Here is a 26,727-nt window from a genome sequence, read left to right as displayed (position 1 = left end):
TTGCGATATGAGATTTCATCATTTAGGTATTGTGATACAGGTGTTGATATGAGATTTCATCATTTAGGTATTGTGATACAGGTGTTGATATGAGATTTCATCATTTAGGTATTGTGATACAGGTGTTGCAATATGAGATTTCATCATTTAGGTATTGTGATACAGGTGTTGCAATATGAGATTTCATCATTTAGGTATTGTGATACAGGTGTTGTGATATAAGATTTCATCATTTAGGTATTGTGATACAGGTGTTGATATGAGATTTCATCATTTAGGTATTGTGATACAGGTGTTGTGATATAAGATTTCATCATTTAGGTATTGTGATACAGGTGTTGATATGAGATTTCATCATTTAGGTATTGTGATACAGGTGTTGTGATATGAGATTTCATCATTTAGGTATTGTGATACAGGTGTTGATATGATATTTCATCAGTTAAGTATTGTGATACAGGTGTTGCAATATGAGATTTCATCATTTAGGTATTGTGATACAGGTGTTGATGAGATTTCATCAGTTAAGTATTGTGATACAGGTGTTGCAATATGAGATTTCATCATTTAGGTATTGTGATACAGGTGTTGATGAGATTTCATCATTTAGGTATTGTGATGCATGATATGTAGCGCTGTGTGTGATGGTTTTGTGTTATACATAAATCACTGTTGGGGTTTGGTTGGCTGTCTAATGCAGAGTAATGTTTGAAAGTTGCCATTCTAGTGTTTAAATGCCTGTTTTACTCGTCAATTTTTTACATTGTACAGTGCAGTTCAAGCGAGCACAGAAAGGTGCTATATAAATGAACTGGTCATGACCACAGGCTAATATCATCATCTTAGATGAACAGACTATCAATAAATAAACAACACTGTCAGGACTACTGTGACTCACCTGAGCGTAAAACAGGGCGGGGCTGTGGGAGCAGTTGATGCCTATGTTGACCACTGTCCCCTCCTCCACGCGGGGAACTGTCAGGTATTCCCGCCTCCTCATGGTGGCTACAGCAGGAAGACAGACTACCATCACACTGTCAGTGAGCTTGTCTGACTCACCGCCTATCACCCATCTACCCACTTCACTTCTGCACACTTCTGCACAGTGTACTTTACTGCTGTTGACAACAATCGTGACTGACTCTTTGTGAATGAGTCGTCTAACTACATCACTCTTCCCTATTCAATGGCACACCCCTGTAGTTAACCCACATCACTCTTCCCTATTCAATGGCACACCCCTGTAGTTAACCCACATACCTCTTCCCTATTCAATGGCACACCCCTGTAGTTAACCCACATCACTCTTCCCTATTCAATGGCACACCCCTGTAGTTAACTACTGGTGATGACCAGTCATCTGACTCTGTAATGAGCTGTCCACCCCGCTACACTCATACCCACTGACTGGCGCAATTCTGTAGTTAACACTCATGACATGCCATCTTTCCTTTCTCTGTATGTGTGGGCTGTGACCCCCTGGTCCTTCCTGTCTGTTGCAGGACTCATGTCTGTCACTGTCCTTTCTCTGTATGTGTGGGCTGTGACCCCCTGGTACTTCCTGTCTACTGCAGGACTCATGTCTGTCACTGTCCTTTCTCTGTATGTGTGGGCTGTGACCCCCTGGTACTTCCTGTCTGTTGCAGGACTCATGTCTGTCACTGCCTGTTCTCTGTATGTGTGGGCTGTGACCCCCTGGTACTTCCTGTCTGCTGCAGGACTCATGTCTGTCACTGTCCTTTCTCTGTATGTGTGGGCTGTGACCCCCTGGTACTTCCTGTCTGCTGCAGGACTCATGTCTGTCACTGTCCTTTCTCTGTATGTGTGGGCTGTGACCCCCTGGTACTTCCGGTCTGCTGCAGGACTCATGTCTGTCACTGCCTTTTCTCTAGTATTTTTTTTAGGCAGCCACACTCTTTTCTGAGGTGGTACTAAGTAAAAGAGAAATGCAACCAACCAGTCTAAAAATCTATCTATGGCCCAGGGACCACATAAGTGAAATCTCTCTAAATACCAAAACAAAAACGGGGAAAAAAAACACCAAATTGCCAATATGTAGAAATACTCCTACAGATGCATTTGTGCACACACACACATACACACAAACATCCTCTCACAAGCACACACACACTCACAAGCACACATGCATACACACTCACACACCCACTCACAAGCAAGAACACATATTTACATAAACACAACCACCCACTAACAAGCATACACATACTCCAACAAACATACACATCAACAGCACACACACTCATATACACACACACACCCACAAACAAGCATGCACACACACTCACACAAACATGGACAAAGTCACAAACACTTGGTCTAACATCAGCTGCAGTGAAAACAGTGTAGCAAAGGAAGAGACAGTCTGACCAGTGCAGAGAAGGAAGAGACAGTCTGACCAGTGCAGAGAAGGAAGAGACAGACTGACCAGTGCAGAGAAGGAAGAGACAGACTGACCAGTGCAGAGAAGGAAGAGACAGACTGACCAGTGCAGAGAAGGAAGAGACAGTCTGACCAGTGCAGAGAAGGAAGAGACAGTCTGACCAGTGCAGAGAAGGAAGAGACAGACTGACCAGTGCAGAGAAGGAAGAGACAGACTGACCAGTGCAGAGAAGGAAGAGACAGACTGACCAGTGCAGAGAAGGAAGAGACAGTCTGACCAGTGCAGAGAAGGAAGAGAGAGACTGACCAGTGCAGAGAAGGAAGAGACAGTGTGACCAGTGCAGAGAAGGAAGAGAGAGTCTGACCAGTGCACAGAAGGAAGAGACAGTCTGACCAGTGCAGAGAAGGAAGAGAGAGACTGACCAGAGGGGTGCGGGGAGCGAACGTTGAAGATGGCCTGCTCCAAAAATACCAGGCTGTCCCTGACGGACACAGGACGTCCATCCACACTGTCCAGGTCAGGCATGCCCAGGTCCACCTCCAGCTTTCCCCCGATGATCTCCACCACCTGCACCACACGGCAACACCATGCATGTACTGCACTTCTCTACTGCCATGGGCACTGGACTCACAGGGAATATTGGGGGAAGGGGGGATAGTACATAGAGCACCACCTGCACCACACGGCAACACCATGCATGTACTGCACTTCTCTACTGCCATGGGCACTGGACTCACAGGGAATATTGGGGCAAGGGGGGTAGTACATAGAGCACCACCTGCACCACACGGCAACACCATGCATGTACTGCACTTCTCTACTGCCATGGGCACTGGACTCACAGGGAATATTGGGGGAAGGGGGGATAGTACATAGAGCACCACCTGCACCACACGGCAACACCATGCATGTACTGCACTTCTCTACTGCCATGGGCACTGGACTCACAGGGAATATTGGGGGAAGGGGGGATAGTACATAGAGCACCACCTGCACCACACGGCAACACCATGCATGTACTGCACTTCTCTACTGCCATGGGCACTGGACTCACAGGGGATATTGGGGCAAGGGGGGATAGTACATAGAGCACCACCTGCACCACACGGCAACACCATGCATGTACTGCACTTCTCCACTGTCATGGGCACTGGACTCACAGGGAATATTGGGGGAAGGGGGGGGTAGTACATAAATGGTATAAACATGAATCAGATAGTATATACAAACACGATTACAGAAGCGTATTATACACATATGAATATATACATTATATATAAGTACCTATGCATGCATACGCTCATATGCATACCATGTATCAGGCATGAGATTGGGAAATTGCGACCGAGTCTGAAAGGTGGGAGCCTGGCGGCCGCAGAAGGCCCCCAGTGGGGGCCCATGGGTCAATGCCCCTGGTGGGGGTCGGGGTCTGGTGACGAAGCCCCATGAAGCTGAAGGTATTTCTCTATTTCAAATCATAAAATCTGCACTTGCGGGCCACCAATGCTGCTGAGCTATTCCAACCCACGGAACACAAAATCAGTCCAATTCTTCCTAAACTGAAGTGTTTTTTGCTTTCAAACCTGCAAAAGTCAGCCCTGGGGACATGAAAATCTTGTCTCGTGTGTGTGTGTGTGTGTGTGTGTGTTTTCAATCCAACTCTCTGTGTGTATGTGAGAAAGAGAGACAGACAGACAGACATGGGAGGAAAGCGTAAACATTCATGTGTGTGCATGTATGTGCACTGCTTTAAATACAACTCTTTTTGTCTTTAACTCTTTGTGTGAGTGAGTGTGTGTGTGTGTGTGATCGACCGCATGTGTGTCAGTGCATGTGCGCACGTGTGTGCTTTTCACAGTGATATCAATGCATGCCATGCCATGTAGAGATCACCTTTCATTATCAGCATTTTGACAACTTCAAATGGCCATTAGGAAACTTTCAGACTTCGATTTTGGTGCTCTGACAAGTCACTGGATCGCCTCTCAAGGGTCAACAAACGACGCTTTCGAAAGAGCATTCCGTTTTCATTTTTTGTGGCGTCTATTTTGTGAATGGCGTCACCTACCCGTAAAGTTTTTTTTTAATGCATGATCTCATCTTGCCAGGCCAAGTTCCACTTATTTTTCACTCCTTTATCAATCTCTGCTGCAAAAATCTGATCATCCTTCGTGAGTTTTCTCATTTTGTCAATGACTGAAGACGATCAATGAAATCAGGTATCTTTGTAAGTCGTGAAGCCCGCGAGCAAAAGTTTTGAAATCCCGAATGAATACGGATAAGCTGAATGATGACAGAGGAGCAACAGAATACTTATTCTCAATTTGTTCATTTATCCAAACATGGGGTATTTTAGCAAATGCTGTGGGTCTGTCTTGTCAATCGGTCCGACAACCTACGTGCAACCTTCCTTCGTCGGAAGCCCCCCCCCCCGATTTTCTCAACAGATTTACACGAATTTCAAAAATGACCTCTGGAGCCAATTTTCGGTGGGAAATCTGACTATAGTCAGAAAAACATCATGATTGCATATGTATGGGGCTGATGACTAGATCTACACATCAATGGAGGCAGCATGAAGTGTAGGGCCTGACTTACCGTCATGACCAAAGGCCCTGCCTCCGTCATCTTCACCATGGTCCTCACCGAGTCCTTCTTCCAGCCCACTTCCTGCAACACATCGTCCACCGTCATCGTCCACACCACACTGAACCCTTCCCCCACAACAAAACCAGTGCTACTACACTTTCACTATCAAAACATTTTTAGAAGCAAAGCAGAAAAACAAAGCAATGACAACAGCAGCCACACCACAGGACCAGAAAAACAAAGCAATGACAACAGCAGCCACACCACAGGACCAGAAAAACAAAGCAATGACAACAGCAGCCACACCACAGGACCAGAAAAACAAAGCAATGACAACAGCAGCCACACCACAGGACCAGAAAAACAAAGCAATGACAACAGCAGCCACACCACAGGACCAGAAAAACAAAGCAATGACAACAGCAGCCACACCACAGGACCAGAAAAACAAAGCAATGACAACAGCAGCCACACCACAGGACCAGAAAAACAAAGTGACAACAGCAGCCACACCACAGGACCAGAAAAACAAAGCAATGACAACAGCAGCCACACCACAGGACCAGAAAAACAAAGCAATGACAACAGCAGCCACACCACAGGACCAGAAAAACAAAGCAATGACAACAGCAGCCACACCACAGGACCAGAAAAACAAAGCAATGACAACAGCAGCCACACCACAGGACCAGAAAAACAAAGCAATGACAACAGCAGCCACACCACAGGACCAGAAAAACAAAGCAATGACAACAGCAGCCACACCACAGGACCAGAAAAACAAAGTGACAACAGCAGCCACACCACAGGACCAGAAAAGCAAAACCAAGAACACCAAAGTCACAGACATCTGCATACACTCAACTTTTTTTTTTTTTTTTAGCAGAGGTGTAGCATGATACTGACAGCAGTGGAAAAAAATTCTTCCCCTAGGATCTGAGCAATGAAACTGCATGCAATCCACCAAAATGGAGAAAAGTGCAATGCCTGAAACTAATGTTCACAAGTAATTTTAATCACTAAATTTCAAATATTTCTTACAAACCTGTAAAACCCCAAATGCCAAAAATCTAGAAGTATCAAGTCAAGAATCCAGATAAATGGAAGAGCAATACGAGTGCTGGTTTGTGACCCTTAAAATGAATCATTGTCTCCTGTACACATCAGAAGATAAATGGAACAGCAATACGAGTGCTGGTTTGTGACCCTTAAAATGAATCATTGTCTCCTGTACACATCAGAAGATAAATGGAAGAGCAATACGAGTGCTGGTTTGTGACCCTTAAAATGAATCATTGTCTCCTGTACACATCAGAAGATAAATGGAAGAGCAATACGAGTGCTGGTTTGTGACCCTTAAAATGAATCATTGTCTCCTATACACATCAGAAACTTTATTTCAATTGGAAAGATCACCTTGGGATTTTTTTTCAATCACTATATTTTTTTTTCAATTTGTATTCATGTGGAAAATTAAATCAGAAAGACCCAAATACACCATGCACATCAAATTCAAGTTCAACACTTTGGTTTTTATGCTGCTAACCACACACTATCCTCATCACACACAGAAAAGTTCAACACTGGTTTTTATGCTGCTAACCACACACTATCCTCATCACACAAAGAAAAGTTCAACACTGGTTTTTTTGCTGCAAACCATACACTCCTCATCACACAGAGAAAAGTTCAACACTGGTTTTTTTGCTGCTAACCATACACTCCTCATCACACAAAGAAAAGTTCAACACTGGTTTTTTTGCTGCAAACCATACACTCCTCATCACACAAAGAAAAGTTCAACACTGGTTTTTTTGCTGCAAACCATACACTCCTCATCACACAAAGAAAAGTTCAACACTGGTTTTTATGCTGCAAACCATACACTATCCTCATCACACAGAGAAAAGTTCAACACTGGTTTTTTTGCTGCTAACCATACACTCCTCATCACACAAAGAAAAGTTCAACACTGGTTTTTTTGCTGCTAACCATACACTCCTCATCACACAAAGAAAAGTTCAACACTGGTTTTTATGCTGCAAACCATACACTCCTCATCACACAAAGAAAAGTTCAACACTGGTTTTTATGCTGCTAACCACACACTATCCTCATCACACAGAGAAAAGTTCAACACTGGTTTTTTTGCTGCTAACCATACACTCCTCATCACACAAAGAAAAGTTCAACACTGGTTTTTATGCTGCAAACCATACACTCCTCATCACACAAAGAAAAGTTCAACACTGGTTTTTATGCTGCTAACCACACACTATCCTCATCACACAGAGAAAAGTTCAACACTGGTTTTTATGCTGCTAACCACACACTATCCTCATCACACAGAGAAAAGTTCAACACTGGTTTTTTTGCTGCTAACCATACACTCCTCATCACACAAAGAAAAGTTCAACACTGGTTTTTATGCTGCTAACCACACACTATCCTCATCACACAAAGAAAAGTTCAACGCTGGTTTTTATGCTGCTAACCACACACTATCCTCATCACACAAAGAAAAGTTCAACACTGGTTTTTATGCTGCTAACCACACACTATCCTCATCACACAGAAACAACTGAAAATATAAATTAGAGAACACTTCTGCACACACAGTAAAAAAAAAAAAAAGAAAAAGAGAAAAACAAATACAAAAAGAGGGGAAAAAAGGTGAACTCACTCTATCTGCAGGCAGAATGTCATAGAGGCCACATTCATGGGCATACAATGCCGGTTTCATGAACCGTTTCTGCATCGTCCGTATCCTGCACAGCAGAAAACATTTTTATTACAATTTCCCATAACTTTTATTTCCAATACAAGCAAACATTTACATAACTACTTTGGATAACTTTCATTTCCAATACAAAGCAACATTTTCAGTATCATGTCCAATAGCTTCCATTTCCAATACAAGCAAACATTTTCATTACTATTTCTGATAATTCTAATTTCCAATACAAATATTTTCATCACTATATCCAATACAAGCAAACAATTTTATATTTCCAACACAACATCATCATCAAAACACACACACACACACACACACACACACACACACACACACACACACAGACCAGAGAAAGACCACAATCAGCAGCTGATGCTCTGTTCGGCACACAACCTTTCAAACCCTTTCCCTGATGGGTGCAACAGCTGATTGGTTAAAGGCTAGACCTTTAATCCGATGGTCCAAAGTTCGAATCCCAGTCCTGACACCAAGAGATTTTTCTGATCTCTCTACAGACATGCTAATGCCTGAACCTCTTTCATGTGTATAGGCATGCAGAATATCAGCTATGCACGATAAAGATCCTGTAATCCATGCCAGCATACAGTGGGTTATGGAAACAAGAACTTACCCGGCATGCACACACACACACCCACGCCCCCTAAAAAACAGAGTATGACTAACATGGTGGGGGTAAAAACAGTCATACACATAAAAGCCCACATGTGTGTACGAGTGAGCATGGGAGTTGCAGTCCACTGACAAAGAAGAGACCCTTTCCCCAGCGCCAACTTACTTGGTACGAAACAGCAGGGCTGTATTACCAAAGTCGATGAAGCCCACTTCATACTTGGGCTTCCCTTTGCCCTTGTCAGTAGTGAGGACACGATGCACACGGGCACGGTACCACTTTTTATCCTGAGAAAACTGGGCCAACACTGTATCACCTGCGTACAGAGGTTAAAGATGAAAGGTCACATAGATTTTTAAGGCCATCGGAAGACTAAATTCATCTGCTACACAAGCTGACAAGAAGAGACCAGAGGATTTCTTAGTACTGATGTTGTACTTTTGGTTGCTCTTTCATTCCTTTTTTATTTTTCCTTTAATGCATTAAGCTCTTTGTTGAATGGTACTGGTCATGTCTTTTATCAAAATTCCAAGGCTTTTCTGGACCCTGAAGGGCAAGGCATATTTTCAAAAAGAAATTTCATCAGCCCTGGAAATGGTTCTCTTCATTTTTTTCCAAAATGTTTACAGACTTGGACTGCACAAAAAACCCCGCCCACTTCGGTAGCTCACCTTTCTCCACAAGGTCGGGCACGGCCTTGCGGCCCTCAGCACTGCGGCAGAAAGCATTGATCTGTCTGTGCAGCCGGTCAATCTCCTCCTGCTGCACCAACAGCTGTACGTAGAACTGGGCAGGTGTGCGAATGTGAGTGACCTTCACCTGCTCCGTGTGACCTTTACACAACACAGCCACACCACCATCACACGTGCACCCAATATGTTGTTTGTAGAAAGTGGAAATGTTAATCCGTTTTTTGTTGTTGTTTTTTTAAGTGTTTCAGTGAACAAGGAGTTGGATGGGGGGGGAAGTCATGTCCAGATGACATGGTCACACACCAATAAGGCATTTCATGAGGGGAGGGATGGGGGCGGGGGGAGTTTTGTCCAGATGACAGTCACTCACCAATAACAAAGTGTTTCATGGGGAAATGTCATGTCCAGATGATGGTCACTCACCGATAACAAGAAGTTTCATGAGGGGAGGGAGGGGGGCGGGGGGAGTTTTGTCCAGATGACAGACACTCACCAATAACAAAGTGTTTCATGGGGAAATGTCATGTCCAGATGATGGTCACTCAACAATAACGAAGTGTTTCATGTGGGGAAGGGGGGGGTCATGTCCAGATGTCAGGGTCACTCACTGATAACGAGGCGTTTCATGTGGGGAAGGGAGAGAGGGTTGAGGGGGGGGGGGGGGGGGGAGTCATGTCCAGATGATGGTCACTCACTGATGATGAGGTGTTTCATGTGGGGAAGGGAGGGTGGGGGGGGAAAGTCATGTCCAGATGACGGTCACTCACAGGTATGGCATTTCATGGGGGAAAGTCATGTCCAGATGACGGTCACTCACTGATAACAAGGTGTTTCATGTGGGGAAGGGAGGGTGGGGGGGAAAGTCATGTCCAGATGACGGTCACTCACAGGTATGGTATTTCATGGGGGAAAGTCATGTCCAGATGACGGTCACTCACTGATAACAAGGTGTTTCATGTGGGGAAGGGAGGGTGGGGGGGGAAGTCATGTCCAGATGACGGTCACTCACTGATAACAATGCGTTTCATGTGGGGAAGGGAGGGTGGGGGGGAAAGTCATGTCCAGATGACGGTCACTCACTGATAACAAGGTGTTTCATGTGGGGAAGGGGGGCGTGGGGGGAAAGTCATGTCCAGATGACGGTCACTCACTGATAACAATGCGTTTCATGTGGGGAAGGGAGGGGTGGGGGTGATGTCCAGATGTCAGGGTCACTCACCAATCACGAGGCGTTTCAAGGCTGGCTCTGCCTCCATGTCTTCACGACAGGCTACCATCTCCTCTTCAACATCACTCATGTTCTTGTCTTCTGCACATATACATGCCACCTCTATCAGTCACGTGGAAAGCATTCCAAATACAAAGCACTATCCCATGCTTAACACCACATACACACACTGGGTTTGTGTGTAGCTGGCACTGTGAACAACAACCTAAGTGTGGATATATCCATCACATGAAGCATAATCCAAACAAGAAGTATTAGAAGGTAATAACACTGACGTACATTCACTACTAATAAACACAACGTAAACAAAGAGCAAAGGACAGTATTTCTTACCAGTTTCCAGTCAAACCCTAAAATATCTCCTCCAAGTCTCTGGAAATAATTGACAGCACCATCTGCATGCGGCTGCATTTTGTTTATTTACAGGTGTCCAAGCTGATGGAATGCTCAGTGGAATCGAACGGGTCTTTTTCTTTCTCCACTTACAGCTGACAGTTACTGCTCTTCTTTCAATGCTTAATTTAAGAGACAGTTCATGAGACCTGTGGTGTCACTCCTCTTTAGCATTAATGGAACTGATAAAAGATTCAGATCTCTTCAATTCCAGAAACCACCTCACAAATTTTCTGTAACCCGTCCTCAGCCACTCATTTGCGGGTTTCTCAGTAACAAAACATAACTGTTCCTGCAGGTTTGATGGAATGACCTATGCTTGACAAAACTAACTGTCCCGATGATCTTTCAGAAATGAAAATATGAAAACTACTGACCACAAAGGGGATAAACATAGATACTGAACAAGTACACATACATACACCAGGAAAAAACATAACATTAACTCGACTCTAAAGCTCGGAGAAGTACAGGTGATTACAACTGTCCTATATGTAGTCAAGACACACAAAAAAGGTTTGAAAGCATACAGATGGTTGGACCAGAATTGAAAAAAAAAGGGGAAAAAAGAAAAAAAGACAAAAAAAGACAAAAGACTGAAGAAAGACCAAATTCCAAAAAGGAACTGGGTAATTCCTACAACAGTTTTTTTCAAAAAGAAGCAGTATTATTTAGTCATACAGATGAGAAGAGTCGACAAAACTGAGGTCTTCTGTGCGACATGCACTTAGTGCATGGAAAAGAACCTATGGCAACAAAAGAGTTGTCCATGGAAAGATTCTGCAGCAAAATCCACTTTGATATGTAACTTGCAGGCTTTTTTCTTTTTTTTTTAATTGCAGGCACTTTTTTTCTTCATAAGAATGGGTGACACTGCAGTGTGGCCAGTGACAGCAGCCTGAATTCCGCACAGAGAAATCTGTTGAGACAGAAAGAAAGACAACAGAAAAGAAAAGAATACAACACAAAACCATACAGTATTCCCAGAGTGAAGAGGGCCCTGAGGAGGCCAGCACTCACCCTCCACAGCCAGTGAACTAGGCACAGAGTTGGAGTCTGTGGTGGACAGGGAGTCCAGGTCCACCTCCGCCACAGAGTACGACCGCAGCTCTTCTGCTGGGGGCTTCTCTGCATCGGGGCCTGCTGGGGCCAGCAAGATCATCCTGCCACACACACCTCTGCCATTAAATCATTCTGCCACACACACCTCTGTCATTAAATCATCCCTCTACACACACCTCTGCCATTAAATCATTCTGCCACACACACCTCTGTCATTAAATCATCCCTCTACACAAACCTCTGTCATTAAATCATTCCTCTACACACACCTCTGCCATTAAATCATTCTGCCACACACACCTCTGCCATTAAATCATCCCTCTACACACAACTCTGTCATTAAATCATTCCTCTACACACACCTCTGTCATTAAATCATTCTGCCACACACACCTCTGCCATTAAATCATTCTGCCACACACACCTCTGCCATTAAATCATTCCTCTACACACACCTCTGTCATTAAATCATCCTGCCACACACACCTGTCATTAAATCATCCTGCCACACACACTTCTGTCATTAAATCATCCCTCTACACACACCTCTGTCATTAAATCATCCTGCCACACACACCTCTGCCATTAAATCATCCTGCCACACACACATATCTGCCATTAAATCCCTCCACACACACCTCTGCCATTAAATCATCCTGCTACACACATCTTTGCCAAAACAAACGAATCATACTTACTCCTGACAGTTGGCAGCAGATATTTTACCATATTGTAGGATGGTGTCTCTCATGGTCTGTTCGACTGAAAACCTAAAACAAATTGAAAAAAGACAAGTTAAATCACAATTCATAACATACACAAAAACATCTACCTGATCAATAAATGACATCACTTTATCAGATTTAGCAGTATGCCTGTTATCTTGCTCCATCGTGGCAGAAGCCATTTATTCTGGTTCATAAGGTCTGTGCAGAAACTGACAATTAGAATGAAATGAATATCTGAGATGGACACTTTTCCTTAACTTGCTGGGTCCGTTTTCATTTTGTCCCAAAATATTTCTTTGTTTTGGCGGGGGAAAAAAAACCAAAAACAAAAAAAAAAACAAAAACAAATGAGATGGAAGTAAGCTGAAGGAGAAAAGAACTTAGTATAACATTCATAAAAAGGGATGATCTAAAAGATCACAATCAATTTATCAAAAAAATTGAAGTTCATCTTGTGCAGAGACAAATCAAAGCAATTTCATACCAGTCATTCAAATGCATGCATAATTCTGATACATGTGAGAACATCTACACATGCAAGCGCACACACACATAAGGAGCAAGCAGGCATACTGACTGTGGGGGTGCAGTGACCAGGTCATTTTGGATGGTGACGACACAGGGCACCTCTCTGGCCTTGTTCAGCCGTTCCAGGATGAGGTCAGCATCAACCAGGTGAGTCAGGCCTCCCTTCTTGGCACGGGCAGCATCTGTATGCCAGGCACACCTCAGTCATCAGCACTTACAAGGCTGTGGGACAGGCACGTCCCACTATGAGGGGAAACCTGTCCTGTCTGGCCCTCAATGTCATTTTTGTTGACTGTCTTGTCAAGAGGACTTTCAGAATGTCAGCACTGGGATGGTCCCCAAAGGCTAACAAGCCCCCAAGACTACAGCTCTATGAGCCAGTGCAATTTTGCGTCCTAGTTCAAGAGTCATAGTCCTTCACATAAGACTCAGCTGTAAATGACTTCCCATTGCTGTGGAGAAACCACTGATCACACAGCTCTCACTCTGCTGTTGACCCAACTGTAAGCTCATGATTTAACAACATCCCTGCCCTCCCTGAATTGTAAGAACTAAAACAGGCTCACCTTTTCTCTCCTTATCTGAATAAATGTGACGCCACACATGAACATCATGGATAAGTTGCTGGAGTAAATTTCACGCAACACGCTGTGAAAGTGGAAAGGGCTAAAGGATCTACAGAACAATACAGAACTGAGCACAATGAGTAACCCGGAATTATGAATGATTCCAAACAAATCTGAATATCTCTAACACGCTCCTGATTCATTTTCAGGAACAAATGAGACTGCCTCAAAATGAAAGTGTCTGTGGGACAGCTTCATTTAGAACTAACACTTTTTCCCACCAAGGGTCATACATCAATACATACCCATCAACACTTCCTCCAGTTCCATTTTCGCACTTTCTAGGAGTGCTTTCTGCAAAAAAACAAACAAAAACAAAATCACATCGTCCCTCAAGCCTTTCAGTCTGGTGGAGTGAGTGGAAAGACGTCAAAAAGAAAGAAAGAAAGAAAGAAAAAAAAAAAGTACCCATATGTACTAAATTGTTTCAAGACAGTGATAATATTTTTGATGACATTTTTTATCCCCCTCCCCCCACCCCCCACCAAAAAAACGTGTACCCATATGTACTAAATGTATTAAGACAGTCATAACAATTTTTACAAAAACTAAAAACTTTTAAAAAAAACCCACTTGTACCCATACGTACTTAATATGTTGTTTTAAACAGTGATAACATTTTCATCACACACAAAAAATTGTACTGATATTTACCTAATATGTTATTTTAACATTTTTTTTTTTAACCCAAATATACTTAATGTGTTATTCTAAAACAGTGATAACACATATTTTCTTGCACTATTAAGCTTTTTCTGGCAAATGCCACAAATACCTAGAAATCCGTCAATAAAACAAATCACCCAAAACAGAATTTTGTTGTTTTGTGTTTTGTATTGAAGAAAGAAAGCCATTTTACATTCAGTTGCTACCACACGATTTGCATTTGAGACAAAGAACAGCAAGTGAACAAAGATTGCAGGCTTTGTGACAAAGTGACGCCCAGAAGCAGACAGCACACACACTCACCACTTCTTGGAAACATTCTTTGGCACTGTGGGCCTCGGCCTGGATTTCATCCAACAACTGCTCCTCTCTGGAAAACAATGCAACATCTTACACTCTGCTCCTCTGGAAAACAGTGTCAATCTTACACTCTGCTCCTCTGGAAAACAGTGTCAATCTTACACTCTGCTCCTCTGGAAAACAGTGTCAATCTTACACTCTGCTCCTCTGGAAAACAGTGTCAATCTTACACTCTGCTCCTCTGGAAAACAGTGTCACATCTTACACTCTGCTCCTCTGGAAAACAGTGTCAATCTTACACTCTGCTCCTCTGGAAAACAGTGTCAATCTTACACACTGCTCCTATGGAAAACAGTGTCAATCTTACACTCTGCTCCTCTGGAAAACAGTGTCACATCTTACACTCTGCTCCTCTGGAAAACAGTGTCACATCTTACACTCTGCTCCTCTGGAAAACAGTGTCACATCTAACACACTGCTCCTCTGGAAAACAGTGTCACATCTTACACACGGCTCCTCTGGAAAACAGTGTCAATCTTACACTCTGCTCCTCTGGAAAACAGTGTCACATCTTACACTCTGCTCCTCTTGAAAACAGTGTCAATCTTACACTCTGCTCCTCTGGAAAACAGTGTCAATCTTATACACTGCTCCTCTGGAAAGCAGTGTCAATCTTACACACTGCTCCTCTGGAAAACAGTGTCACATCTTACACTCTGCTCCTATGGAAAACAGTGTCAATCTTCCACTCTGCTCCTATGGAAAACAGTGTCAATCTTACACTCTGCTCCTATGGAAAACAATGCAACATCTTACACTCTGCTCCTCTGGAAAACAGTGTCACATCTTACACACAGCTCTTATGGAAAACAGTGTCAATCTTACACTCTGCTCCTCTGGAAAACAGTGTCAATCTTACACTCTGCTCCTCTGGAAAACAGTGTCAATCTTACACTCTGCTCCTCTGGAAAACAGTGTCACATCTAACACTCTGCTCCTCTGGAAAACAGTGTCACATCTTACACTCTGCTCCTCTGGAAAACAGTGTCACATCTTACACTCTGCTCCTCTGGAAAACAGTGTCACATCTTACACTCTGCTCCTCTGGAAAACAGTGTCACATCTAACACACTGCTCCTCTGGAAAACAGTGTCACATCTTACACACGGCTCCTATGGAAAACAGTGTCAATCTTACACTCTGCTCCTCTGGAAAACAGTGTCACATCTTACACTCTGCTCCTCTGGAAAACAGTGTCAATCTTATACACTGCTCCTCTGGAAAGCAGTGTCAATCTTACACACTGCTCCTCTGGAAAACAGTGTCACATCTTACACTCTGCTCCTATGGAAAACAGTGTCAATCTTCCACTCTGCTCCTATGGAAAACAGTGTCAATCTTACACTCTGCTCCTATGGAAAACAATGCAACATCTTACACTCTGCTCCTCTGGAAAACAGTGTCACATCTTACACACTGCTCTTATGGAAAACAGTGTCAATCTTACACACTGCTCCTATGGAAAACAGTGTCAATCTTACACTCTGCTCCTCTGGAAAACAGTGTCAATCTTACACTCTGCTCCTCTGGAAAACAGTGTCACATCTTACACTCTGCTCCTCTGGAAAACAGTGTCAATCTTACACTCTGCTCTTCTGGAAAACAGTGTCACATCTTACACACTGCTCCTCTGGAAAACAGTGTCACATCTTACACTCTGCTCCTCTCTGGAAAACAGTGTCAATCTTACACTCTGCTCCTATGGAAAACAGCTGTGTTACAAATATCACACCAGTAAAACTCATGTATAATGACTTGCAGGTTTACACGTATCTCATATTGCTTAAGTTTATAAACCAATTCCATGGATTTGAAAGCAATGTATGCCAAAAATGTATAATCCTGAATATCACACTGATTCTGCATGTCATGGATTCTACAATGTTAAAGAGAGGAGGGTAGAAACAAGATCACACAACAAATTTAAACAGAACTCAATTTATCAAACCAAGATGTAAACATGCTGCTTTCAAACATGTCTTCCTTCAATTACAATCGCAATAATAGTTGCCATACATGCACTGTGTACATATGGCCATAGTTTTGACACTTTACCTGTGGAAGCAGCAGAAGGCATTCCATTTAATGGTCCATCACACATACTAGAGATTGTAGACAGTTTGTTAAAGCATTTATTGTCACATCTGAATGCTATTGTTCAAAAGATAAAGGCGAAGAGGAGAGTTGAATGGTGAGTTGGGGAAACAGCACGATGAACCCCAAAGGTCAAGGGAGGGCAGTGAACAGAGTAGAGAGCTGAATGGTGAGATGGGGGAAACAGCACTGTGAACTCCCAAGGGAGGGCAGTGAACAGAGTGGAGAGCTGAATGGTGAGATGGGGGAAACAGCACTGTGAACTCCAAAGGAGGGCAGTGAACAGAGAGCTGAATGATGAGATGGGGGAAACAGCACTGTGAACTCCAAAGGAGGGCAGTGAACAGAGAGCTGAATGATGAGATGGGGGAAACAGCACTGTGAACTCCAAAGGAGGGCAGTGAACAGAGAGCTGAATGAGTTGGGGGAAACAGCACTGTGAACTCCAAAGGAGGGCAGTGAACAGAGAGCTGAATGGTGACCCCAAAAGGCCAAGGGAGAGCAGAGAACAGAGAGGAGAGCTGAATGGTGACCCCAAAAGGCCAAGGGAGGGCAGAGAACAGAGAGCTGAATGGTGACCCCAAAAGGCCAAGGGAGAGCAGAGAACAGAGAGGAGAGCTGAATGATGAGATGGGGGAAACAGCACTGTGAACTCCCAAGGGAGGGCAGTGAACAGAGAGCTGAATGGTGAGATGGGGGAAACAGCACTGTGAACTCCCAAGGGAGGGCAGTGAACAGAGAGCTGAATGATGAGTTGGGGGAAACAGCACTGTGAACTCCAAAGGAGGGCAGAGAACAGAGAGCTGAATGGTGAGATGGGGGAAACAGCACTGTGAACTCCAAAGGAGGGCAGTGAACAGAGAGCTGAATGGTGAGATGGGGGAAACAGCACTGTGAACTCCAAAGGAGGGCAGTGAACAGAGTGGAGAGCTGAATGGTGAGATGGGGGAAACAGCACTGTGAACTCCAAAGGAGGGCAGTGAACAGAGAGCTGAATGATGAGATGGGGGAAACAGCACTGTGAACTCCAAAGGAGGGCAGTGAACAGAGAGCTGAATGATGAGATGGGGGAAACAGCACTGTGAACTCCAATGAAGAGCAGTCAACAGAGAGGAGAGCTGAATGATGACCCCAAAAGGCCAAGGGAGGGCAGTCAACAGAGAGGAGAGCTGAATGGTGACCCCAAAAGGCCAAAGGAGAGCAGAGAACAGAGAGGAGAGCTGAATGGTGACCCCAAAAGGCCAAGGGAGGGCAGAGAACAGAGAGGAGAGCTGAATGTTGACCCCAAAAGGCCAAGGGAGAGCAGTCAACAGAGAAGAGAGCTGAATGGTGACCCCAAAAGGCCAAGGGAGGGCAGAGAACAGAGAGCTGAATGTTGACCCCAAAAGGCCAAGGGAGAGCAGAGAACAGAGAGGAGAGCTGAATGGTGACCCCAAAAGGCCAAGGGAGGGCAGAGAACAGAGAGCTGAATGTTGACCCCAAAAGGCCAAGGGAGGGCAGAGAACAGAGAGCTGAATGGTGACCCCAAAAGGCCAAGGGAGGGCAGTGAACAGAGTGGAGAGCTGAATGGTGAGATGGGGGAAACAGCAATGTGAACTCCAAAGGAGGGCAGTGAACAGAGAGCTGAATGGTGACCCCAAAAGGCCAAGGGAGAGCAGAGAACAGAGAGCTGAATGGTGACCCCAAAAGGCCAAGGGAGAGCAGTGAACAGAGAGAGCTGAATGTTGACCCCAAAAGGCCAAGGGAGAGCAGTGAACAGAGAGGAGAAGTGAACGGTGACCCCAAAAGGCCAAGGGAGGGCAGTGAACAGAGAGCTGAATGGTGACCCCAAAAGGCCAAAGGAGGCCAGAGAACAGAGAGCTGAATGGTGACCCCAAAAGGCCAAAGGAGGCCAGAGAACAGAGAGCTGAATGGTGACCCCAAAAGGCCAAGGGAGAGCAGAGAACAGAGAGCTGAATGGTGACCCCAAAAGGCCAAGGGAGGGCAGAGAACAGAGAAGAGAGCTGAATGGTGACCCCAAAAGGCCAAGGGAGAGCAGAGAACAGAGAGCTGAATGGTGACCCCAAAAGGCCAAAGGAGGGCAGAGAACAGAGAGGAGAGCTGAATGTTGACCCCAAAAGGCCAAGGGAGGGCAGTGAGGGGAAGACAAGGGAGAGCACTGACCTGGCCTGAAGCAGGGAGTGGAGCTGGGTGAAGTGCTGACGCACGTGGTCCATGAGGTCTGTGTCCACCCTGGTGGAGGGCATGCTTTCCCTCACCATCTGAAACACCACCACCCACCATGTTGTCATGTCACAGGACAGGCATGGGGCTACCACCCCACACAACACTGCTCTACTGTCTATACCCACAGACTGAAATTCACTCTTCAACATGTGCCAACATAGAATAAAATCCTGAGTGATGCTATGATTAAATCAAGAAAGTCTTTAGACTGAAATATAACTACACGCACACACTCTAACCCACAAACTCATCCATTCCCACCTCCATCCCACCAACACTCAGAACCCCTCCTCCCCCTCTCCACCTTCGATAAGCTTCTATCCAAAGCATTCAGATTCTAACAAGTCAACAATACTCACATTATCACAGAACACTCCTGACCCCTACTCCACCCACACAAAGGTACACAATTACTCCACACATACAGCGCTGTTATCATAATTCACTAGTGTTAATACACACACCAGAAATGTTCAAATGTATGTGTGTGTGTGTGCACACTCACAGGATAAAAGAAAAGAAAGCTGTTCAAATATCAAAGATCAAATCTAAAGGATGAAGGGACATAAACCTCTCAAACTATGCCAAAATTAATCTCCCACACACATAAAAAAAACAACAACAACATGCATACACACACAAATATGTAATGGACACAAACTTTTTCGGATTCTTCCACTCTCCAAAGAGTCTCTTGGGCAGCCAAAATGGCTGGTTCCATTTTGTCGAGAACCCCTTTGTTCTGCAACAAAACATTTTCAAGGTTTGCTTTAAGACAAAACAGATGACAGACACCTTAATCTTCATTTCCAAAAAAAACAAAAAACAAAAATGTGCTTTGAAAGCAGTACGAAAGAAAGACCAAAGTGGAGCAGCAATCATTCTCATTCAAGCCATGTGTCAGATTGCTGTCATGATATTCATGAACATCAGAATTACTTAATCCATGTGTGTATGATCTGACCATTTTAAAAATCTACAATCAAAAAGGAAATGACATTTCTATAGAAAAAAAACTTTATTTTTTACTTATTGTAGATAGCTTTACAATTTCTGAAACATTTTCACTCAATTCTACAATACAATAAACTCAGAAAGCAATTGAAAACATACAAATAATCTCTCTGAACTAGGATTGAGCTTGATTCCAGAACAGGTAAGTTCAAACAAGAAGCAACACAATATAGAAAAATTTAAAAAAATCCAGGAGAAAAAACAGGAAAGAACAAGCACCCAGAAGAACACAGATAAATGACAGACTGGCAGACAAACTGACAATAGGTTGGATATTAACCTGAAGTGTTAGGAATCATTGGTTTTTTACTGTCCTTGCAAAACACTGAGGACCACACATGTTCATGTTTTCAGTTTCTAAAGGACATGTATGCATTCAGACTAATCCATACATGCTACGCCACATTTGCTTGGCAGCGTCTAGTCAGAGACGATAAGCTGAGATTCCCTGTGCAGCATGCACGTGGTGCACTGAAAACCCCCAAAGCCAACGAGTGTTGTCCTCTAGCAAAATTATGTAGAAGAAGTCCAATCTGACCTTGTCCTCCATGGTCTGCACGTTGTGTCCCTTGTGGCTGCCCATGATGACGCAGCGTGAGCAGATGGGCTGGTCGTCGTCCTGGCAGAAGTACTCAATGGGGCACTGGTCATGGGTCAGGCACATCCGACGCAGCGTCTGCTTGGGCATAATCAGCCTGACGGTGCCCTGGCTGTCACCGCCACACAACACATGTTCATGCAGGGGATAATCATGATAATAATAAAATTACTGCATTTATATGCCACTTTCAAACCTGTCAAAAGTGCTTTACAATAACGTCAGACACAAAGCACACAAGAACACACTCACATTCACACACACTCATGCATTAAGGAATAAGATGTGGAACCACAGAATACAGATATGGAATGGAGTGCCTTAATGCACAGACTGCTTGAAAAGGAATGTTTTTGGATTTGTTGTGAAGCATGTGAGCCAGGGACTGTGACAGGGACAGTAGAAAAGGTGGAGAATTCTGGGTTTTGTTTGTACAACTGAAGAACTAAAAGCTCTAAAGGTTAAAAACTCTGGGTTTTGTTTGTACAACTGAAGAACTAAAAGCTCTAAAGGTTAAAAACTCTGGGTTTTGTTTGTACAACTGAAGAACTAAAAGCTCTAAAGGTTAAAAACTCTGGGTTTTGTTTGTACACCTGAAGAACTAAAAGCTCTAAAGGTTGAGAAGTCTGGGTTTTGTTTGTACAACTGAAGAACTAAAAGCTCTAAAGGTTAAAAACTCTGGGTTTTGTTTGTACAACTGAAGAACTAAAAGCTCTAAAGGTTAAAAACTCTGGGTTTTGTTTGTACACCTGAAGAACTAAAAGCTCTAAAGGTTAAAAACTCTGGGTTTTGTTTGTACAACTGAAGAACTAAAAGCTCTAAAGGTTGAGAAGTCTGGGTTTTGTTTGTACAACTGAAGAACTAAAAGCTCTCTTGCCCTGTTTTTTTCTGCTGAATTTGGGAACTCAACAGATTCTATCATCAGCAGAAGAGCAGACAGACACTGAAGGGACATACATGTTTAAAAGGTCAGAAATATACCAAGATGCAGTTCCCAAAATGACATGAAAACAGAGACACAACATCTTGTGCTTAGTTCTCTGCAGGAAGCCAGAGCAATTCTTTTAAATGGTGTCCATCCTTACATTACAGGTGGTAAGGTGCGACTTCCAGGAAAGGCTAGACATGACAGGGACAGAACCAGCAACAAGTGCTGTACCACTCACACTCAACACCTCCACCCAACATTAAACTTCATCCCTGAACAGACCAGCTGCCAACATCACTCCACCAAAATAAAACTCCTTTGGGTCTTCACTACAATCATTACAATTATTAACTTTATATACAGGCTGTCACCCCACAGCAGTTTATGGACAAATTTCTTCTGTGAACATCTATCAAAAGAAAAACACATGAAAGTGGTGATCACTAAACAATGGGAGTCCCGGCCACCAGGAACAACAGCAAAACAACTGAACAGTAGGACAATTCTGCAGTAACCAGCACAGCACAGTTAACCACAAATGGTATTCATTATCCAATACACAAGTTCTGTAACTTTCCAAAGTTGTTTGTTTGACAGAGAATCCTAGGGGCCCTTTGCCATACTGGTGAACGTTCTAAAACGGAACCACAGGCAACTGTGGTGTGTTTGCTGATGACAGTTGTAACAAGTTCCCAAGCCCCACCTGAGAGCTGCTGTGGATGGGGTCAGTGCCACTGGCCTGTGTTTCTGCAGTGTGAGGGCCCTCTGGTGTATCTGAAACATACAGCGGTGGTCACCAGCCGACATCTCTCTCACCCGTAGTCTGCATTCTTGCTGTCGCATCACCTCATTCGCAATTCAAGGTCAGATAACAAACCCTAACCCCACAGAATTTATTGACGACTCATATTCTGTACTGGTCTTCCTTACCCCAAACCCCACCAACCTCATGAAAACAGCAACAAGCTCAAGACATTGGGGACTGTTGCTCTGTACAGGGATTACCACAGGATAATAGAAAACACAAGTAATAAAGTGTTTCCACAGAGCTTAGATAGATAATGGTGATGTTCAGTCTCTCTAAACCATTGTTTTAAAGCTGGTATTTAGACATGGTTAGCACTGATCAAAGCAAACATTAGGTTAATATCTAGACATGGTTAACATTCATGACAGCAAACAGCATATAACAGCAACTGAATAAGAATTACAGCATCAAACTTCAGTATCAAGCACAATTATTACTACTCTATCACTTTTTTTTTCTCAGGTAATCATGTAATGCAAAAGTTCTGATGACACATGACCAAGAGTTGAAACACACCACCAAAGGGTACTCACCTTGTTATAGCATGGTTTACACATGATTGTTTCACACTGGAAACACTGGTACACTGCAGCATTGACAAGGCACTCTGAGCACGTGACACCTGACACACAACATACAATGTTACACACACACACACCTCTGTCAATTCATTTCCAGTGCAGAACACCTTATACTTCACTTTGACCAAGGCAAGGAAGATCCAGTCTATTTCATTTGCATAAAAAAAATCCAATTCATGCAGTATTGCATCCCACAAACGTTAAACTGTAAATATGATGCAGTGTATATCATAAATCAATCAATCATAAAAACCTGTTTATTTAATTTCAGTATAACTGCTGCACACGGAAGTGCATGCAAACTGCATAAATTGATCTAAAATATATTTTTAATCACCATTTTTATACCACAAATTATACGCTGGAATGTCAACATTTTGACAATAGGTAACATGAAATTATTCATTTTATTAGTATTGCACTGTTTTACTATCCCAGCATTGTGTTGTGTTGTATCAAACACAGTTTCACCATTTCCCCATCTTCATCACAATCATACTTCATGACAGAAAGTACTGAACATCCACACAGGAAACAACATGAAACAACATGGAAGCAAAACAGCACAGAAAGACCAATAAATTGTTTGGCTTTTTCATTACAAAGCATTAAATGATGAAAATCAAATCTTTAAATATTAACAGAATTACAGTGCACCTGTGTTATGTACGACTTATGAGAAATTAATTATTTTCAAAACCTCATTCTATCATGTTTCTGCTGTCAAAATGCCAAAGGTAAAGTTTACCACACACACTATGTTTAACTAACAGGATTAATTCAGACCTTTATCCGCACACAAGTTTCAAACAAAAAAGGAGGAAAGAAAAGGAGAAAGAAAATATAAGAATGTACCGACCTTCATCTGCTGTACTGTCCTGTCTGTTGACCACTTGTTTTGTTTTGGCAGTATGTCTTTCCGAGATTTTGCGACTTTGGCTGAAAAACAGTTTTGATTCCATGGTACAGGGCAAAACCACTGCACTTAAGTTGTTACACATATCATATGTTTACAAGTCTGTCTGAAAAACTATTTCCTTAGTCAAAGTAGAAAAGTTTTGATTTCAAAGTTTGTCTGAAAAACTATTTCCTTAGTCAAAGTAGAAAAGATTGATTTTAAAGTTTGATTCAAAGTCTAGTGCTGATTCCACAAAATGTGTAGCAGTAACATCTGTTTTTTGTGTTGTTTTAATTCCATTTTTGAGAAGTGGGTTAGTTACCCTATGCCTCCATATCATTAAGTTTATTCAGCAATACTCATACCATTATGGAAAATTGTAATTGCTTAATAGTGTGACCAACATGGTAATTGTGTGAGCTTATATCACTGACTTAAGTAATATAATCTGTGTCTTTCAATGAAGTGTTTTATCATTCAGTTTACTCTGTTGTTGAACTTGTTCTCAAGTATACTTCCATAATGGTTGGCATTACATTGTGCAGTCAATCACTCAAGCACAGCTGTTAAAAGAAACATCAAAATTAAACAAATTTCTCCACACCCCATGGGATCCCTCAAATTAGGATTTAAAAAGTTACTGCTCACACAGGGATGTGTTCACTTGCACACACACACACACACTCACTCTCTCTCTCTTGAATGTTAAGCAGAATTTTATAAGTAACAGCTCCTACATTCGAACTCATCATTTTCTCCAATTTCTCACAAGATAATGTTGTGCAAGACTCACATTTCCAGGACCATGCCTTTCGTCCAAACGCGACCTACAATGGAGAAGTCTGGGTTGACTAGCCTGTAAAGGCCAGGCCCACCTCCCACTTGTGTTGCTGCCTGAGAAAAACAGTAAACACTAGATCATGCACCACCACAAAAAACAACAACAAAAATCTATAACAATCATGAAACACCATTACACCTTTAATCATACCATGAAGTAAAACTGTTATCATCATCGCTGCCTTTTTTCTGTTTTTATGATAATACAGAAAACCAGTGATTACGTCTGCAAAAACTAAGACTGTCTTTAATGCGTAAACTGACTGGTGCATACTCCACATAACCACACAAAAAGTCAATGCATCCCTAAAGGATACAGTACCTAGCTTCATGCTGTATTCTTCAGACTTAGAAAATGAAACATCTACGACACAGCAGCTGACCACGTCACTTCTGAGCTTTTAATCTTTCTCTGATCAATCTGCTAAGGCTCAACAGACCATACAGAGAGTTATGTTTTTAATGTGTAAATGCTTATAACACCCACAATAACCATGATTAACAAAGTTTAAACAGTCATCCAAGTAAAGATTTGTCACAGACACACATTAAGTATATGTCACTGACATGAAGTACATGCCATAAAATCAATCTGAATCAAGAATGTGCAAACACACAAACAAGTTAAAACCTGCAAAAAACAAAACCAAAAAAGTGGAAACTAACAATAACACCAATAACAAGTTACAACAGAATTAAATTACAAACATAATCACAGTAATAATGATATTAAAATTGATACCACAAAAGTAATAATAACAAGAATAAATACTTTAACTAAGATGAAACAAGCTCTTTCCTGCAAACTAGATGATTTAACAGGACACATAAGCGTGAACCTACCTGACAATCAGGACAAGTTACAAAGCCATCCTTTCCCTCAAGCCTTTGCACACACACGACGCAAAATGAGTGACCACAGCGCAATAACAGTGGGTGTCGCGGCTGTGCTGTAGACCCTGTAAGGCAGAAATAAAGTACACACAAATGTAAAAATTCTGATGTCATTTCTTTGCAGTACAACATGGGTACCATTCTGAACTTGTTTCCAGGGTTTTTGCTCATACAATATGCTTGGAATTGTGGAGTCGATTGTTGAATGCAAATCAACAATTGTTGTATTTCAGTTCAGGTGAAATTTTATTGTATGTAATATTAATGTTAGTAATTCTGTTATCCATGTAAAATTACTAATGTTAGTAAATGTTTCTGTAACATTATTTTCTTGTACATCTGGACACAAGACAAATCTTTCCATCAGCAATTCTTAACTGCACTGAGATCCAAGTAACGATAAGCATTCAGAGCAGAGTATCAGTTGCTGCCTCCCACCACTACCAATAAGGATTTTTTTTTAAACTATTAATTTTTTTTATTGACTAGTTGTGTGCGCAATCCCAAGTCCACTGCAATGATGGCCAAAACTGGCAGCCAGAACATATTTTATCCTGATCAAAGACATCTTATCCTGATCAGACATATCAAAGAATATGACAATGAAAAAGTTTTTGTCTCAATGATATTGCTACATGCTCTTCTCTAAGAAAAAAAGAAAGAATATAACTGGTCAATACACTTACATAAAGTTATATAGCCAATATATGTGGTCAATATACTTTTTTTTTTTTATCATACTAGTACAGTACAAACTCACCACAGAGTGGGTTCTTTGTGTCTCCCAATATGCATACAATGGTAAAAACAGTACATAATGACATGTATACAATAGTACATGTTTATGTCATACAACTAAAGACAAGACAAATACACCAATACAGACTGCAAATTTTATAAGAATCACCCCATCAAAAAAGCACAAAATGTGCCCCTCACCTCCCACACATGTACAAAACACAATGAACACCTGTCCACCCAAACCCACGCCACGTGGAAACTTCTTTTGAACAAAGGGGTGGACAGACCACTATGATGCACACATTTCATTCACTGACCACTCTTGCTCAGCGTTGCAACTTCTCAACTGCGACAGATCGACGTTATAAGGTACATACACTGAGCAAGATAACTAAGCGCACCCAACAGGCCTACAAGTACAAAGAAACAAATGTTGAGTCCAAACGAGAAATCACTCATGTATG

The 26,727-nt window shown here is 42.6% G+C and overlaps 1 protein-coding gene across 1 annotated transcript in view; it reads right to left on the bottom strand.

The window, feature by feature from the left end:
- Nucleotides 1–26,727, bottom strand: part of LOC143298256 (RING finger protein 17-like) — a 57,881-nt gene that overhangs the window by 30,730 nt on the left and 424 nt on the right. The window contains exons 2-21 of the mRNA XM_076611070.1: nt 25,472–25,587; nt 24,582–24,682; nt 23,750–23,829; nt 22,843–22,931; nt 22,205–22,275; nt 20,514–20,685; nt 19,623–19,703; nt 18,899–18,996; nt 14,585–14,651; nt 13,861–13,909; nt 13,039–13,171; nt 12,432–12,503; nt 11,692–11,834; nt 10,270–10,359; nt 9,030–9,191; nt 8,524–8,674; nt 7,674–7,758; nt 5,000–5,071; nt 2,824–2,968; nt 899–1,005 (exon numbers count right to left, since the gene is read on the bottom strand). Coding sequence (XP_076467185.1) covers nt 899–1,005; nt 2,824–2,968; nt 5,000–5,071; nt 7,674–7,758; nt 8,524–8,674; nt 9,030–9,191; nt 10,270–10,359; nt 11,692–11,834; nt 12,432–12,503; nt 13,039–13,171; nt 13,861–13,909; nt 14,585–14,651; nt 18,899–18,996; nt 19,623–19,703; nt 20,514–20,685; nt 22,205–22,275; nt 22,843–22,931; nt 23,750–23,829; nt 24,582–24,682; nt 25,472–25,587 — 2,084 coding nt within the window. The remainder of the gene's footprint in view (nt 1–898; nt 1,006–2,823; nt 2,969–4,999; nt 5,072–7,673; nt 7,759–8,523; nt 8,675–9,029; nt 9,192–10,269; nt 10,360–11,691; nt 11,835–12,431; nt 12,504–13,038; nt 13,172–13,860; nt 13,910–14,584; nt 14,652–18,898; nt 18,997–19,622; nt 19,704–20,513; nt 20,686–22,204; nt 22,276–22,842; nt 22,932–23,749; nt 23,830–24,581; nt 24,683–25,471; nt 25,588–26,727) is intronic.

This window comes from Babylonia areolata, chromosome 23 (assembly GCF_041734735.1).
Source record: "Babylonia areolata isolate BAREFJ2019XMU chromosome 23, ASM4173473v1, whole genome shotgun sequence".
Classification (NCBI taxonomy): domain Eukaryota; kingdom Metazoa; phylum Mollusca; class Gastropoda; order Neogastropoda; family Buccinidae; genus Babylonia; species Babylonia areolata.
The sequence above is the reverse complement of the archived record's forward strand: the minus strand, read 5'-3'. Positions and strand labels throughout refer to the sequence as shown.